The following is an 18,160-nucleotide window of genomic DNA, read 5'->3' as shown; positions in this document are numbered from 1 at the left end:
GGTGCCATCGCGGCTGACCCGCCCGTCCGGGGCCGTGAGGGCGGCGGTGCCATCGCGGCTGACCCGCCCGTCCGGGCCGTGAGGGCGGCGGTGCCATCGCGGCTGACCCGCCCGTCCGGGGCCGTGAGGGCGGCGGTGCCATCGCGGCTGACCCGCCCGTCCGGGGCCGTGAGGGCGGCGGTGCCATCGCGGCTGACCCGCCCGTCCGGGCCGTGAGGGCGGCGGTGCCGGGGCCGCCATCGCGGAGAGACCGCGGCTGCACTTTGACAAATGAAGCCATATGTCCTTATCTCCCGGCGCCCCCGCTCTGCCCGCGCCGGGCACCCAGGACGGCTGGCAGCGGCGGGAGGGCGGGCAGGCGGCGAAGCGGGTCGTGCCCGGCTGTGGGGCCGTACGAGGGGTCAGCACACCTCGGGGTCAGTCCTGGGCACCACCTGGGGACACCGAGGCCTCGCTTGCCGGTGGCTCAGGTGGTTCTTTGAGGGAAGCAGAGTTGAGCTCAAGGGAACGCTTTGAATCCTCACTGCCAGAACAGATTTCCCACTTCTCCTCCGGCCCTGGCCCTCCCGTGAGTTTTGGGGTTCACTGGGGTGCCTTAACCACGACAGCATTTTCTGGAGCTGTTCAGAAGGGCCCGTGGCCAAGAGGACAGCCAAGTACAGCTGCGTCTTGTTTTCACAACAATAGATGCAAAGGTTTAGAAAGCAGCCTGGGGTGGGGGATACCTGCAGAGTTGAGGCTGTGTGTTCTCACCCCCTTCCCGGGCAGCCCCACACTCCTGCCTTCCCACGTCCTTTCCCAAGCTCTTGTTGCTCTCCCGTGGAGGTGCCTTTTAGAGGGACTTCAGGGTTTTTTCTCAGTCTGCCTCACCCCTTATATTTGGCTGACCCAAACTGCAGTAATCCCAAAGCACCTGTTCTACACCTACCTGCTTGCTGCATCTTCCCTCTTAATGCTGGTAAGTACTTTTTTCTTCTTCCTTTAATATCTTCCTCCAGCAGTCGTTCGTTACTGTCGCAGGGATGGCCTGTTCAGCACAGTGTGTCCTGTGATGTGTTTGGAACAGTTGGTTTCTGGTTTTGGTGGATGCTCCCCGAAGGCAGTCCCTTTGTGTTCAGAGAAGGTTTTGAGCAGCCCCTCAGCTGTGTTGGTATACAGTATTATGAACACTTTTCTGACTCTTCCAAGTGACTCTATGAAAAGAAGGGGGTTATGTTTTTCTGAAGTCCTCGATTCACTCATGTTTGTGCATTTTCATTATAAACCCTTTAAAACATGTTCTTTCCCTTGTGCAGGTGGCAGTGTTAATAGCAATGTTTATTTTGTCTCTGGCAGTGGGCTTTGGGCTTCCAAAACTTTTTTGAAGGGTTTAAGAAGGGATACAGGCTACCACTGATATTTTATGTAATTTTTTTTCTGTTTAAAAAAATATATCTGGATCCATGAAAAAGTCTTGTGCAAGAAATATGTATTTTATTTGACATTTGCAGTGAATTTTGAGGTTCTTAGTGTCTGACAACCATAATTAATGTTCTCAGAAAGGTTGATGTCAAATAGCCTTGTGCTTATTATTAGTCAGTGGGAAATGGCTCTCGGATGTGCTCTATTGCTTTGCCGCTGTTATTTCAGTTTTCACTATGATTTGTTACCTGTAAACTGATTAGTGCCAAAGCTTTGGTCAAACGTTTAATGAAGTTGTTATATTTATTATTTCTTTCAAAGATTATACAAACACCTTTTTTTTTCTTAATAGTTGGAGCATAGGAAAAAAAGTGAAGACAACCAAAGAAATCATATTCGCAAGCAGTGTAGATACATGTAGATATTTGTAGATATATGTAGATAATCTTATTTCATTTAAATTGAAAAGGCATTGGACAGTGACATTTATAAATATTTTTCCTCTTCTTTCTTTCCTTCATTTCTTGTTTGATTATTTGTGTATATTTGTCAGTTTGTCAGTATAAACCTCCCCTACAAAATGAGCTCATTTAAATAAGGAGGGATTTTAGTCTGAGCAAACAGTGACTCTCCTAGGTCATCACTCCTCCCTTCTGTCCCTGGTTGTGGTGATCTGTCACCACACAACAGCTTGCAAGGTTGGGGTTCCCAGGTGGAAACAGATCTGTTTGTTTTGGTAAGCACTGTTTTCTTTAAACACACAGAGAGCAACCCAAGGTGCCAGGACTAAGCTGTGCTCTCACTAAAAGTGGCTCAAGGTCCTTGTCTTGACTGTAGGAATTTTAATTTTCTCTTTGTTAGAAGAAGAGAAAATCCCAGATTCTCAAGCCATGGTTGTGGGCAGTGGGCCCTTTAGGATCACTGGTCTGTCCTCTGTGCTAAAGATCCACTACAGAAGTCCTGGGGCTGAATGGGAAGGAGGGAACAGGCAGCTGTGTCAAGGCTACAGTCTGAACTATGAAAATGGTACTTCCAGCCTTGTTTTTAGGCCATGAACATGCGAGCTGCTTAGATGTATTAGCGTGAAACGTATTAGCAGTCCATTTCTTCCCATGTTTTAATCCTTAAATCAAGGTTCCTCGGGGCTTTGCCCAGTGTCCCTCCTTCCATTGCTGTGTCCAGCTCATGGATGGGAGTGTTACAGACATGGAAAGCAAAAAGGATTATTTTTCTACCACAACAAAAAATCCCCTTCAAACAAACACAAACCCCATAGCTGCACCTTGATTGTACAAGCCTTTTGAAAATCACAGAAAATCTGTAACACTTTAATTTCAGATTGTTCACCTGTCAGCTGGTTAGGGAAGATATAGTCAAGCCGTATCTCTGTATTGCAGATTCATTTGGCAAATGACTTTGTGTGATTTGATTACGTCTGGTTAAACTTCACTTAGTACACAGTGTCACCAGGGCCCACAGCACATTTTTGGGAAGAAGGCGGCCCTATTTCCAGACAATGCTTCCACTTGTGTCACCTGAAGTCACACGGAACACGGTATTTGAAAGCTGCTGGTAAAACAGGCCCAAGCACGGAGGGCACAAGCACCCTTTGTCTTTTCCAAAGAGGGCTAGAGAATAAATTAGCCACGTAGCTCTATTTTCCAGGGGAACAGGCTGAGTTTACTGATTGCTCCTGAGGTCTGAAAACCACATCACTTAGCTCAGCGCATAAATACAGGGTTAGGCTGGTGAAACAAAGGCAGCTTTGGGTTGATCACTTACCCCAAACAGTTTTCAGAAATGACTTTTTGCTGTTGTTGGTTTTATTTTTTCCATGCTAATGGATCTGACTTTCAGTGTAGGAGAGGAGCATGGGGATGAGACTTCTGTGTGCCTGTAGGGTTAGGTTTGGGGGGCGGAAGGTGAGCCCTGCTGCCCGGAGGAGTCTGGAGCGGTACCTGCCAGGCAGGTTTCAGCACCTCCAACCGAGCATCTCGAAAAGCTGCCGTGAGCCCACGAACGCGGCTGGGCCGGAGGGCGGGGACGAGCACACGGACCTGCTGCTTTTGCTGCTTTGCCTTCTCTTGTTGGCTTTCCTGGTGGGCTGGAAGCAGAGGGGTTTTGCTGCAGCATTGGGGCCCGTTGGTGCGGCAGTGCCGGCGCAGGCGGGGATGGCCCCGGTGTGCCCGGGGGCTCCGCGGGCCCCGCTGCCCCGGCGAGCAGGAGGGCGAGGATGCTGCGCTCTCCGAGCCGACCGGCCCTGCCTGAAGAGCCGGCTCCCTCCAGAGGGAAGAGCCGAGCATGGCACGCCGCGGGTCCTGCCCGCGCCGAAAACCAGTCCTTGGGGAACTTCTGCAGAGCTTGCAAATACGCAATCGGAGAGGAAAATATGGATTCGTTTTATAAAGCAAAGAACCGATCTTTGGGGCACGTAACCTGTGAGTGAGACGCAGCCAGCAATGGTTCAGCTGTTGCTATAAGCTGCTGGTAGGAAGAGTCCCATCTGCTCGTGTACAAGGCACTACGAGTGTATGAATACAACGTTTTTCCAAATGTATGCATTTATTTTCTTCATTTAATTATTCTAATTAAATTGGTCGGTAAGATACTTAATTTACACAGGTGTTTGACACAACTAGATGGCAGTGAACGTACCCAAGATTTCTGTTACTGCCATCATCATGAGCACAGCATTTCACATAAAGCCATTGCAGTGGGACACCCACTGCCCGTGGGAATCACAGGTTTGCAAATCGCCAAGAATAGTGTCATACTTTTTTTTCCTGCCATGTTGCACACGCGATCAATGCAAAAAGAGAAAGATAGACATTAATTTTGAAGAGCACAGACATGACAAATGCACATATACATGATGTGTGTATGTGCTCTGTGAAGCCCCATGGTCTGTGTAAAGTACTTTGTGTGTTGCCTATGCCAGAAAAAATGCACTCCTTCCCCTCCATTAATAGAAATGACCTATTATAAATTTACCAAAGATACCATAGTTTTATAAATTGGCCACATATGTCTGTGTAATATATTTATTATATCACATTTCATAGCATTTCTGTTTTATGAAATTCAGCCTTGAATTTGTCACATATGTTTTGCATATATGTGCAATAGTTGGCCAAGTATATCCGAGTAAAGTATGATAAATGTGTTCTTTCCATATGGGAAATTAAATGTTTTTCCAGATTTTAAAAAAAGTTTATTAAGAGCAGCCTATACAAAACAATTACAATAAATCACTCACTTCTATTTAGGTTAAAATTACAAGTTTGAACTAGTAACAAAGTGATTAAGAACAAAAGCCAGAAAAGTCGCATTTAGGACCTAATTGTGTAAGGAGACAGAGCTGCACAGCAGAGTCCTCCTCCCCAAAGCTTGTTCTGGGAATGGCCCAGCGGGTGCTCCCGGGGCAGTGAAGGACTCCTCGGGGGCCACTGCAGTGCTGGAACTGCCTGCAACAGGGGGGACTGCACAGGTGCCCAGGGGCTCAGACCGACATCCCCGGGCTGTGAACTGCGAGAAGGAAGTTAAAACCAGAATAAACCACGTGTGACATTTCCAGAAGCACCTTTGCGTGAGGTGTTTGCAGTGTCGGTTTTGTCAGCGGTTTTAGCTGGTGGATGGGGGCTCTGCCTTTGTGTTTGGGTGTTCATCCACTTGCTCAGTGCTCCTGTTGCCCCTCGTTCCGGGGGCAGGTGGTTGCCCGGCTGCTCCAGCGGGAGCAGGTTGTGGGGTGCCGGCACCAAGGGCAGGGGAGCAGCTGCTGCAGCGCAGGGGCTGTGGCAGAGCAGTCCCCCAGTCCCGGTCCTGTTCCAGTCAGGGCAGAGGGTGCTGAGAGGCGAGTGCAGAGGCCCCTTACTGAGCACTGCTGTACACATTTCTTTTATTTCAGCAAACATAAAGTGAGTCTTTCATTCTATTCCCTTTCCTGCTTGTTGTCAACTGCTTCAAACCAGATGGGCTTAGGAGATAAAACTAAAAAGACTCAATGTCTCAATTTAGCAGGATGCCAGGTCTGCATGCCATCAAAATATCTGAGGCAAAACCATCTGAGCAGACAACAGTTACCCTCAGTGTTGTGGTGCCATCACAGAGCCGATGCATCTGTGAAGCACTGGGTTGTCGGATCGGCAGGTTTTGGAATTCCCATCAGGACAAATGCCATGGCCACGTTCTCTGCCATGTTTAAAGTTATTCCATAGGCCCAACACTTTCTTCTTCCCTGGGTCAGGATGTGTTTATAGCAAGCAGTGGGTGCCTGGAAAATGTACTTTTGCTTGCATGGGATGCCAGAGCAGAATAATGGCTCAGCATTTTAGCATCCTCCCTAGATTCCCTGCTCTGGACATAGTCAGGATCAATCAGGCCTGCTGCTGGCAGGAAAGGGAGCTCATTGCTGTACAGAAAGTGCCAAAGGGTTTCTGTAGCTTTTCACTGCCCTCATTTGTGTCCTGGGAATATATATAAACTAGGAGGAAACAGCATCTAGCTGTGATCTCAGTGTAAGGTAACAGCTTTTTTTTTGTTCCTTTTTATTATTATTATTATTATAACTTCAATTTTCAACAGAGAATTGCTAGAACTATTTTTTTTTTCACTGCCATGTCACTCTTGTGTAAGGAGATAGTTAATACTGCTCTGGGATAGTTCTGCACTGCATGTGGCTGCTTTAGGACCTCAGTCCCTCCCAGTGCTCCCCCTGTGGCATTGCAGCCTCTGGTATTACGACTCTTCATAGCAGAGAAAGAAATCCACAATCCTTTGGGTGAACACAGCCTTATTTAGAGGTGTAGGCTGTTTTACAGGATTTCCTAGTGTTCCAACACCTTTAAAAAGGATGCTGGGAATTAAAAGTCAATACTTCTGAAATTGAAATGAGCTGGTATATGAGTTTAAAAAGACAGACCTATCACCCTCTGGTTCCACTCTTCCTGCCATCCTTGTCTTTTTCCCATAAGGAATCTGGCCACTGCTGGAGGTGGTTTGCATCAAGGCCCTTTGTACTTTCCAGAATCTTCATATCCCAAACTCAGAAGGACAGGTTGCTTCTGTGTTTTGATTTACACCCTTATTCCCCTTTCTCCTCCTCTCCTAATACCAAACTGCAAATTGAATTCCTCTAAGTCAGAATAAAGCAGTGCATAGGACAGGACATACAGATATTGTTCATACCAATAATCAGGTGAGCAAAACATTCACAATTGAGAGATTATGTTTTCATTTAATTTGATACTGTGACAGCCGTAAATGAATTGCCAAAACCCCCCAGTATGATCTTATTCTGGATAGTTTTCTTCACATTATAAAGGAAACCTCCAGCATGTCCCAGAAGAGTAGGACATGGATAAACACAGTCAAATTTACTTGGAAAACCTCCTCTAGTAGGGGGACCCCGGCTGGGATCTCAGGATACCACAGAGCAACAGAACCCCCTGTGCCTCCGTCCTCACTCGGCGCTGTCGCTCCTTGGTGGTCGTGCTTCAACCCCAGACCGTGTCTCAGCACTGCTGGAACGTTGTCTAGTACTCATCCAGGCAGTCATGTGCCATGGTTATGTAATGATCCATACTTTCACACCACAGACACACAGCCAGAAAAGGAAACACATTGATTTAGCGCTCGGTAATCCCTGGTTAATCCCCAGTCCTTTGGTTTACATCGCTAACATGGCTCCTGCAGTAGTCAGTGTTCTATCTTTGTTCTTGGCAGACTGAATTAAAGGAAAGATTTATTAATTTGTAAGTTGGCTTTGTAGATGCATCTTAAACGTGCTAAAAACAAAAAGCAGTCCAGAAACCACTACTGACTTAACTATAAAAATCTGCTCTTTTAAACTCAGACCTTTGCAACAATCCAAGTCAGAGAGTAATTTATTGGCTTGCTGAAGCAATTGCATTGTATAGGACTAAATTTAACAACTGTCTCACTGCAGGCCCCCAGCCTACTTCCTTTTTCACTCATTACTACAAATACAATTAATCTCCTCTTTCCTTGCTCATCTACACTTAGGACTGCAATGCTTTATGGCTCGTGTACTGATAAGAGAAAGGGGTTTAACTAATAGGCTCATTTGCAAATAATGTTAGAGGGTCAGAGATCACCATTCATTGCAGTGGTGATAAATAGTCCATGTAATGGCTGCACAAATGCTGGTGTTTGGGATTTATTTCTATTAGTTTATGAATGCTGGTTGCTTTCTTCCTCTGACAGTGCCAAAGACAGTGATTCTTGGGAGGAAGCCTTTTGTAATAATTTAGCTGTCATCACCTTCACTCCTGAATCCTTCAGACCAGGTACGGGCTAGCCCTGTTCCTTACTGGCAGGTGAGATTCCACAACTGACTCCAGCAGCTTAAGGTGGCTCTTCACTCACAACCTTCCTGCTGAGCAGGTCAGCTGAAATCTCCAGTGATAACCATGCTCATGGCACAACTGTGATGAGCTTTAAATGATTTTTTTTAATTAAAAAAACTTTTTAGTTTCACAGATGCAATCAGACAACTGTGTTTTACAGTCTATAGCAATACAGACTCTCCTTTGTGGTGGAAATCATTCTGTTTTGGGGAAGTCCAGGTTAGTTCCTTAAGCATATAAAATTTTAGAAGACTCTAATTCACAATCCACCTATAGCATTTAGGCTCAACTCTAAATCAAACTGCTGTAGTCTGGTTGCTCATTTCAAGGAAACCATAATGTGAAAGAGAAATCTGCTTACTGGGTGTTTAAATAAGATCAGTAGTGATGTAAAGTGTTAATGTATTAATTGTAATGTGCAAAATATGAGGTGGATACTGCTTTGGTAATGGGAAGTATAGGATGGGTCTGTTCTTGCAAGCAGCTCTCCAGCTTGTGTCCTTCCTCTTGCAGCTGATGCAAGTCTTTACCTCTGTGTCTGCCTGGGAGTGAGGTGCAGTTCGTGCCCTCATTTTCAATTTGGACTTGCATGACTATTTTTAACTCTACCTAATCAGACAAATATAAATATTAAACTCTCAGCAAAAGGCAGTGTTAGATGTGACAGCACACAGTCATCTTTAAGAGTACCTTCCAAGGACCTGTTTGTAAATCGGAACATCCCTTATGAGTCTCCACAATGACTTTAGGCACAGAAATTGACAGTAAATGGCATTTTTTAAGGAACAAAGCATACTCCAGAATTCCTGACTTCCTGGCTCTGATCTAATAGTGCTCCTATTAAGGCACAGTGTATTAATCCTTTCTTCCCAGGGGGCTGCCCCCTCCCAGCGGCAGAGCACTCGCTCAGCAGTTGTTTCCCAAGTGGCTGTAAGATGCAGAGGTCTCTGGGAGATGCCCTTGGTGTGCTCAAGTGCTGCAGATGTGCCTCCCTCAGGCTGCAGAGCAGCTTCCCACTCGCACTGGGCTCTGCTGGCACAGTGCCTTTGCTGTCTGCGGGATGAATGACTTCTCTACCAGGACCAGGCTCTTCTCATTTCCTGCAGGAACCAAGATGGGCTTTCCTGCTGGACGAGCACTAACCCTGCGGTCAGTGCCGTGGGAATTGCCAGCAGAGCAGGCTGCAGAGGAGCATTTGCACCCCCAGGCCACGCGTGGTGTGGTCCTGTCAGGACAGGCAGCTCCCCGGGACGGTCCCTGGACCACCCTCAAGTGTGCACTCAACAGAGAGCTTCCTCTAGTTATTCACTGCATCGTTTCTTTGTCAGGTCTGACTTATTTGAAGAAAGGGGGGAACGAACAAAAGGAAAGGTCTCTTCCAGCAGCAGCTTTGTGGAGACAGCCCCTCATTCCATAGGGCTGGAGCTGCCTGTACAGTGAGAGCAGCTCCTCCTCTGTGTGGGAGGTGGGTGAGGGTGGAGATGGAGCCCTTGCTCTGTGCAACTCTGTCTGGTAGATGTAATGAACACCATCACCTCCCCCTGACTCGGGATCACTCAAAATTAGGCTTTAACTTTCAACTGCAATGTGATCCTCCATGCAGCTACTGAATAGTAAAGACATAATCAAAGAAATGCATTATTTAAACTGTCATTACACTCCAAAATGTGTAAGGCCACGTTTTATTTAGAAAAGCCTGGCAACAGTATCCTGATTCTGTTTTAATGGGAAGAACACCAGGCTGGGTGCTTAAGGCTTTCAGTCCAGCAGCATTCTCTGCCTGCAAAGCACAGCTGGGTAACAGACCCAGACCTTCATTTGCATTTGTGTTTTTCCTGAAATAATTTCTAAAGTCTTTGATGTTGCTGTTCACTGCACTTTTGATGCCTTTTTCTTGGATTTCCAGCTCTTTATAGTGCAGAAACAATTATTTCCAATAAGGTATCAACAGTGCCCAGCCTGGACACAGTTGTCACTGCAGCTTTGTGACCCAATCCAGCGGTACAGTGGCTCTGAACACACTGGGCTGTCTAAAATGCCTTACAAGAATGCAAATACTGCTTCAGGATTCAAACAAAACCCTTATGAGTGAATTTTAGCTTCCACAGCCGTAGAGATGACGAGTTATTGGAGCCGTTTGCACTGTGTGGGATAAGGATTTCCCGAGCAATTCCCCTAAATGTAAATGAGAGGGGTGTGGCTGAATCCCAGACTTGCCACGCTGAAATACCCGTAACTCTCCCAGGAGAAGGGCGCTAATTGGATTGCTGAGTTTAAATCCTGCAGCTCGTCGGTCTCTGGAGAGGATTTAGCACTGCTCTGTGAAAGGCTTTACAGAGCTTTGCAGTGCAGTGCAGGGCGAGATTTTTTTCCTTTCTTTCTTGTGATTAATTGTGAGGCTTGAGGTGACAGGAGACATAATGAAATTCATAAATGCCAAAGGCCGTCCCTAGTCACATTCCTGGCTGTTGGTTTAGGTTAGAAACTTGACAGAAGTGTGAACAAATCAAGGTTGTTCTGATAGCCTTTCAGTTACAGGCAAGAAAAAGTAACTGACAATGAGAACCCGCTGGAGGTGCTTTAATGGGGATAAATTTTCAAGAAAGAGCGATATTTTACACTCATTCAAATTCTTGGATACATAAAGGGTTTACAAACAGATGTATTCTGCCCCCACCACACTTTGAGGGATTCCAGTCCTTTTTCACAAAAGATATTGGCACAAGTTATTTCAGCAACCTGCCAAAGAAAAGCTGTTGCAAAACCTGTAGCAGAACCCAAAGCGACTTGTTCCGTGTCTTTGTGATGGGCCTTTTTCTGCTTGTTAGGAATTTTAAAAATCCCTCTCTGGAAAACAAAATTTGCAGCTTAACCAAGCAGCATTAGGAGTTAACCTGGGACTCTCACTTCAGCCTGGAGACAGATGCTACGACTTTCCGTGTTTGAACTGCAGTGTCAGGCTCTGCGGCCCCAGTCGTGTTCCCCCAGCCCGTGGCGGTGCAGGGTGTCAGCTCGGGGTGTATATTGACCAGGCACTGATGCGGTGATCTTTGGAGCCAGCTGCCAGCAGTCTCTCACGGGGGCTGCTGTGATCTGAGAAGGACACACAGTGGACAGCTGCGGTGTGATAGTCCAGCACTGCTAAGGGCTTCAGTTTTTTCCAGCCAAAGATCCTGATGCGATGATCCCACCCTGCTGTTGCTAAAATCTTCTTGTCTGGACGGATGGTGATATCAGATATGCCAGCGTTGACAAGTTCCTGTGTTTTGTAAACCTGTGTGAAAAAGTCACAACTGAGTTCTAACTGTTCAAAACACGAGGAAAGGAACCTTTTGGCACCTTGGCAGGTGCAGTGCCCACCCATGCACACCAGTGTCACACAGAGTGTGGAGCTTTTCCCCACATGGTGGGTGGGGTGTGGGGAGAACAGCTGTAGACAGAGAGGGAAGAGACCTTACCTTGAGCCTTCCCACCTGCAGCCCCATTGTCTAAAAATAAACCCTTTATGGTTTTAGTTTATTTTGCATTGAAATTTATATTCTGTTAATGTCACTGTCAACTTAAGCCTGAGTCTGTGGCTGTCTTGTACTAAAGCCTGGTATCCTCCAGTGCCTCTTTTAATACAGGTGCTGTTTGCTGTTTGTCTGAGGCGGGAAGGGATTCACAAGCACAACTGAGCAGCTGTCCTCCTTGAAGGACATTCCATGATGCACAGTTAGGACAGGATTATAGAGAACAAATTAATTGCAGATAACTTGAACCTTTACACTGGACATAAAAAAGTCCAGAAATGTTGGTCAGAGTTAGTTTCAGATGCAGTTGAGCATATTTGAACATATCTGGAATCTTACAGACACAGAGCCATAAGCAATTATTTTTTAATTGTATAACAACTGCCCTAGCTACGTCCTGAAACAGCAAGAACTTGCAGTTTGATGAGAAAAAAGGCTGAATGAAACTTGACATATTCTTACACATTCCTCTTTTAAGGAGAACCTGAAGAAGGTGTCTCCAACCAATTCAGAACAGAGGACAGCAAGTTTTGCTCAAGCCTAATGGGCAGCAGGAGGCTGTGTGGGGGCCTCTTTGTGGGGCTGCTGCTGTAAAAGCCGTGCTTTGGTCAGTGCAGATGTTCCAAGGCCCCAGCTCAGGCTCACGCAGCGTGGCCGCAGCAGTGGAGTTTTCGTGGGCAGAAGTGTCCTGGGAAGGAAGGATTTACTCCTTGCCTCACCAGCCTGGCAGTGTGAGATGGGCCTTGCTCTGGGATTGTTATAATGGCTAAAGCCAGTGTGGGTGTGGTGTGCCCTCCTCCTGGCACTGACTGGGCAGGATCCACAGCAGCACAGGGCGCTGGGACGCGGCACCTCAGCGAGCTGCGACTTGAACAGAGCCTGCAGTGGAGATGCCTTCTGGAACAGGAGCAAACAGTGGGCATTTGGGCACGATCCCTTGCTCAAGGTAATGCAGCCAGGTGAAATCCTGGTGCCAGGATTTGTGCCATGCAGGGACTTACTACAGTAAGTCACTAACTACAGTGGTCTAATGCATACCAGCATAATTTCCTAACCAAAAAACTAGCTTATAATTAAGAAAACAAAGAGGTGAAAACAAGTGAGCTGCTTTCAGCCAACCATGACCAAGAACACTTGCATCTACACCCAAAGCATGTCTTTAAGCCCTCTGCTTATGAGAAAAATAGCCAAAATAGCAGCAGCCTAAGCTTTAGTGTTTGGGGGAGAAGCCTCAGCAACCAAACTAACAAAACTTACATCTTACAGAACTTTTTTCTTGTCATATATAAAGGAGCTTCTGTGGTTATCAGATTTCTTAGTTGTGCTTTGTTTATTCACCTGCAGAAGCTGTTTACCTTCTACATTCTACCACAAACATCATCCCATAATTACACTATCTCATCCAAATCAGAAGGCTCATAACCAATCCCATCATTTGCTGAAGTGATGATTTCAGCAACTTTCCTGTAGAAGACAATACACCAAACTTTCCCCATAGCAATAAACTGTGCAGCACCTTCATCATCTCTTCACTGACACACTGGAACGTTGCCACTCCAAACAGAGCTGAAGTGCCATCGTTGCGTCACTGTTTCTGCACCGGCAGATAGCTCTGCCCCATGCTCACTTATTAAAACCTCCCAGAATAAAAATAATGTGCCACTGAGTGGCTTTCCAACATCTACCATTACCTCAGGTACCTGGAATGTCAGGGAAAAAAAATCCCCATCTGGTTTATATTATTAATGCAATAGTGGAAAAAACCTTAATCTATGTCCTTGACAATCTCTAGTGCTCATGTGAAAGATGCATTTTATTTGGGCATTCATACTCACACGAACACAGGACACTGCTTGGAATTTATAATACTGGGCATTTAAATTTCTTCTGAGAAAAGCTACTGTCTCTCAGTGTGAGCTGCTGAGGGTGTAGCTAATCCTGCATCTCCTGGGAATGTGAATACCTTGTGAAAAACAATACCTGGAACATTTCAGGTGAACAGCCGTTTTTCCCATGAGTCATACCTGTAGCCCTGCATTAGGGTTAGCTCATAACTGGAATGTGCTGTGAAGAACAGTATTTGAATTAGGAAAAAGTTATGCTATAAGCAATATGAAGGAACACCTTCCTCTCCACCACCGGAGTATTTGAAGCTTTAAGAAGCCTGTCATGCTGTCAGAATTCTGACACCTTGGCCTTAGAGAACTAGTCTCAGTACCAAGCTTCTCACTGGGATTGCTCACCATCCTTCCACTTCCCTGAGCTAAGGACACCAGGTGCAGATGGTGACAGTAGTGGTAGAAAGGCTGGGCAAAGATCACCAAAAGAACCAACAAACCCAAACCATGGCAACTGTGCATCAGACCTGTGGCTTCAAACAGTGACCCCCAGCTGATGAGGCAACCCTGGCTGTCCCAGCACATGCTTTTCTTCCCATAGCACCATTCAGAAAACAGCTTTAACTTACACATTACCTAAAAAAATTCTCTGTTAAAGCTGCAAGCTGAAACAGCCATTGTTGTTCTCCCGTGAACTGGAGCATCCACAGCTCTCCAGGATGGCGTGGGGCACACAGCATCCTTCCCACTGCTCGTGGGACAAGTGCCACTTTAGAAAGGTTGAAGCACTCAGGAGTGGAGAGGGATGCTTTGGCCATTGTAATGTTTCTGAGCCTTTATTGACACTCTTCATTTCCACACCCAGTTAAATCCTACTCCCCCCTTGGCACTGTGGGATCGCCTGCTGAGGGTGTCTGGATAAAAGCAGTTGTGTTGTCAGTCAGTGCCGTGGGGATTGTGCGGCTCTAAAGCAGCGTCTGCAGGTTGTGTCGCTGGGCACAGACTGGCACAGCCACGTGGCTGCTTTTCTGTCTCTGGTGGGGCTGTTGCTGCCTAAACCTCTCGTCCCCATGGTGCTACTCTTTTTGTCTGTGAAGTATTTCATGGAATACTTTCTTTCCCACAGTGGAAAGAAAGCTCTAAGCATTCAAGCAGAACCTTTGGAAAAGCAATCCTTTGTTTCTCATTTTGTAACTCATTTATAATGTTTAGGGCATTCCGAGAGCTGGATACTACTAACGTGATAAATGAAGATACAGAGGCAATGGCTTGAGTAATGCTAGGCCTGTGTGCCTGTTGCAACTTTGGTAAAACCAGAAACATGTGAGAGAGGGGTTTTTTCTTTTTTTTTAAATCCTCACCATCTTTTGCTAAGTCTGGTCACATAGCACAGACATTCTAACCAGTCTGTGATTAATTAGCTAGAGATCTGCAACAACTCCTCTTCATGACTAAATATTTTTTTAGTCTATCAAACTGTTAGTGCAGAGTGGGATAAATGACACTAGAGGGCCAGTGCTCCTGACCTGGAGGTTCTGTTGCTCATTGAGGCTCCAGATGCGAAGCACCTTTTCGGATGAGCCCGAGATCCCCTTGGCCTTCTCCGAGTCAAAGTCAAGGCTCATCACTGGCTCCTGGTGGCAAACGAGTTGGCTCAACGCTTTTCCCATTGTCACATTCCAGAGGACCACTGATCCATCTTCATAGCCAGCCAAAAGCAAAGGTTGTGAACCACAGCTGAGCTGATCAAGGAAAAAGTAAAATTGTTTGAGAAGTAAATAGTCTGTTAGGAAAATTACCATCCCGAGGTAGGTTCCAGTCCAAGCACCAAGAGAATAAATGAAAATGCTACTGGAGCACGGTGATACAGCATTTAGGAGTGTGAATGTCAAATCCTGAGTCCATCCACTTCCAGGAGGCAGTACTAGGTACTTTGAACTTATGGAGTTTATATCTACAGATCAAATTCTAAATTTCATGTGTGTAATACCTATCTAACATACACACACACATACATACACACAGGTATAGAAAATTTCTCTCTGAAAATCCAAACTATTGCCCTCTGCAACACCTGAAAAGAGGCCGCCTGAAGTTTTACTTCATGGTCTGAACTTTAAAGTCTTCACTTTTAAAAAAATTCTGCAGATCAGCAGAGTGGCTGTGGAGCAGCAGGACCCCTGTGGCGTTGGCAGACGTGCCAGGCTGTGCAGGCCCGCAGTCCCAGCTGTGGGGTCACAGCGGGGATCCTGGGCCCAGGGGCACCCCAAGCTCCAAGGAGAGCACTGAGGCACCAAGGGGTTAACAGGTGCCCCAGTCCCACTGTAACCAACTGAAAGCTCTTTTGATTAATGATGTCACAGGCCAAAGGCCACGGCACCCTGGGCAGACACCTAATTTATTTAAACCCCTGAAATAACTCAAAGAAGGGAACATTACTGGATTACATGTCACACTTAAGGAAAATATTCATCATTGCTGCAGCCAAAAGACTAATGATCCCATAAGCAGTAACTGGTTACAAGAGTGAAGATGCAAATCCCTAATGAAAAGCAGCTAAAAAAGAGGCATCTGTTAATGCCAGTTGTTTCTTTAATAGGAGAAGAAACATCAAAATAGGCACTGGCACTCTGACCACCTCATGTAGGCACATCTAAGAAATGTATTGAATAAGCTATTCAGATCTTTCCAAACACTCTCTGCTCCTACAGGATTTGTTTACTTGGTATTCAATTCAAAACAAAGGTAAAGGACATAAAGAATTAATTTTTATCAGTGTGACATCATCGACTGAAGTCACACTCACTGGCTGTCAGTGCCATGGTACAAACCTGCAGTGGCCACAGGCTCCCTGCTCTGTCAATGGTCCACACTGCTCTCCTGGTTCCTGTTTGTTCTGGGGGAGTTAAACTAACAGGAGATGGGTGTGCTGGGTAACAGCCTCGTGTGCCTCCTCACCTCCTTCAGCCCAGGGAAGGGCTTGAATGAGGGAAGGATCCCACTGAGCAGGGAAGAACATTGCCCCTTAAAAGAAGGGAATCAAGGGGAAATCCTTGGAAGTGTAGGAAATCCCCTGCATCATCCTTCTGAAGGGGTCTGTCCACACCTGGGATCTTGCAGGAACCTCCTTCCTTCTTTTAAGACCCCTTTTCCTTTGAAAAAGGGAGCATGCTCTGGCTAGACAGGCCCACAAAGCAGGTCTCTCAGTGCCCAGAACTGGGAACAATTTTTCTGTCAAATTTTTGATTTACTAAAATAATATCAGAGCAATGAATGTACTCATCAGGTATTTGGATCTGCTTTTTGATATCAAGGAAAAGTTAAAAAAATCTGAATTAAATGAACATTCCAGATTTTATTTATATTTAATAAACGATAAAACCTTCAAGGCAAAACGAAGTATTTCACAGGTACTTTTAAGTTTAAAAAAAGTTCCCAGTTTACGCATAAAAAAGCCCCACAATTATTTGTGCTGCTCTTCTGTGAGCTCCAGACTCCCTCAGAAAAGGTTTCCTCAAAGGTGTAGCTGTCATTAGGCAGTGAAACATGGTATGGAGGGGCAGGGCTGGCTCCTCTGTACCCCAAACAGCTCTTCTGGAGCTCCAAACCCTCGTGCAGATGGAGACACAGTGAGTGCTCAGCACTTCCAGAAATGCCAAGCAGAAATATTTGTTTTGTGCTCTGGGTATCTCAGCTTAGATCTGAAAACCGGTAATTTGCAAGTGAGATCTAAGATTGGTCTATTTTAAAAAACAAGTGAAAATTCACAATTTCCTGTGAAATGAAAGTCTCCCACTCCGCTTCTTCCTGACTTTGCTCACCACGTGAAGTGCAATATTGCAGTGAGCACAGGAACTTAAGCAATAAAAGCCATGGAAAGATCAGGGCAGTTGGCAGCTGAGACCTGGACTGGGCAGGCAGTGCTTCCCCACGGGCTGCCTGTCCCAGTCCCACCGGCGGGCACGGCTGCAGAGAGCTCAGCGCCCGCCTTCTGCTTCGGTAGAAACAGTCACTTAGAAATCACTGCTCTTCCTCAGCACAACATTTTGTTGTTGCGCTTGGATAAGTGTCAAGGAAGGAAGAAAAGGTGATCTTCTGTCAACTCAACAGGAATAATTGCCACAGTTTATATAAAGCAATAACTCGGCGTTTCCAGTTTCGACACGCATTCTGCTTGGTGAACTGTTTGGTTTGCACCATTACGCAACGTGATGCCTTCCCCAGGGAGAGCAAAAAATGTCAGGGAAGACTCTCCTTACTCCTGCAAATCCTACTCCACCCAGTTAGTAATAGCAGGAAGGTGTGAAACGGAAGGGACAATGTCTTGAAGAATGTAAATCTTCACGAGACAAAGCTGATTGAATGAACCGATACGTTTAGGGGTAGACCTTGAAAAATGGGGGAAAGTGCTCAAAACCAACCAAATAAACAGCTTCAAGCGTTTTGATTGCTTAGGGGAAGGCTGACCTAAGCCTGGGTTCCTTCTGCCGTGCAGTGAAGCCGCTCATTCCCGCTGCCGGTGGGGCCTGCGGTGTCCCTGAGCTGCAGGGCTGTGCCCGGGCACACAGGACACGGTGGCTGCAGCCCCTCCTCTCCACGGCCAGCCACCCCGAGCACGGTTCCTGCAGACATGTGGGGCTCTCCCCAGTTCTGTTCCAGCCTGTTCGTTCCCTGTGCCCCGAGCAGCACAAACAGCCTCTCAGGCTGCGCTGCCTGCGAGTGTTCATCTGCTGGCTACGTCTGCACTGCCCGGCTCAGACCCTGCACGGCCTCTGCTCCTCTGTGGTGCCAGGGGTACTCAGAGAGCCACTGCAGTGCAACCACAACCAGAATGCAGAGCAGCACTTTGGTACACCACGTGTAATTATTTACCCTTAAGGGTGTGCTGCTCCCCATGCTTTTAAACCAAGTTGCACACGTTTGTAAAAGAGCAGATGCAGCTGTGAGGTTGTAAGGGATTATCTGTACTTGCTTGGTGCAGTCTAGGAAGTTATGGTGAGTTGAGTCAGAATCTGCATGGAATAATTTACCTCTCCCAGTTCCC

The 18,160-nt window shown here is 46.4% G+C and overlaps 1 protein-coding gene across 50 annotated transcripts in view; it reads right to left on the bottom strand.

The window, feature by feature from the left end:
- Positions 1 to 4,428: 4,428 nt before the first annotated feature.
- Positions 4,429 to 18,160, bottom strand: part of GNB1L (G protein subunit beta 1 like) — a 47,614-nt gene continuing 33,882 nt past the window's right edge. For all 50 annotated transcript variants that reach the window (XM_050318025.1, XM_050318024.1, XM_050318026.1 and 47 more), the window contains 2 exons: positions 14,643 to 14,858; positions 4,429 to 11,040 (listed from right to left, as the gene is read on the bottom strand). In XM_050318025.1, the coding sequence (XP_050173982.1) occupies positions 10,774 to 11,040; positions 14,643 to 14,858 (483 nt within the window). In that variant the 3' untranslated portion in view covers positions 4,429 to 10,773. The remainder of the gene's footprint in view (positions 11,041 to 14,642; positions 14,859 to 18,160) is intronic.

The sequence above is a fragment of the Myiozetetes cayanensis genome, unplaced genomic scaffold, assembly GCF_022539395.1.
Source record: "Myiozetetes cayanensis isolate MyiCay16 unplaced genomic scaffold, myiCay2020 scf21, whole genome shotgun sequence".
Taxonomy (NCBI): Eukaryota; Metazoa; Chordata; class Aves; order Passeriformes; family Tyrannidae; genus Myiozetetes; species Myiozetetes cayanensis.
This window is presented reverse-complemented; position numbering and strand designations above follow the sequence as displayed.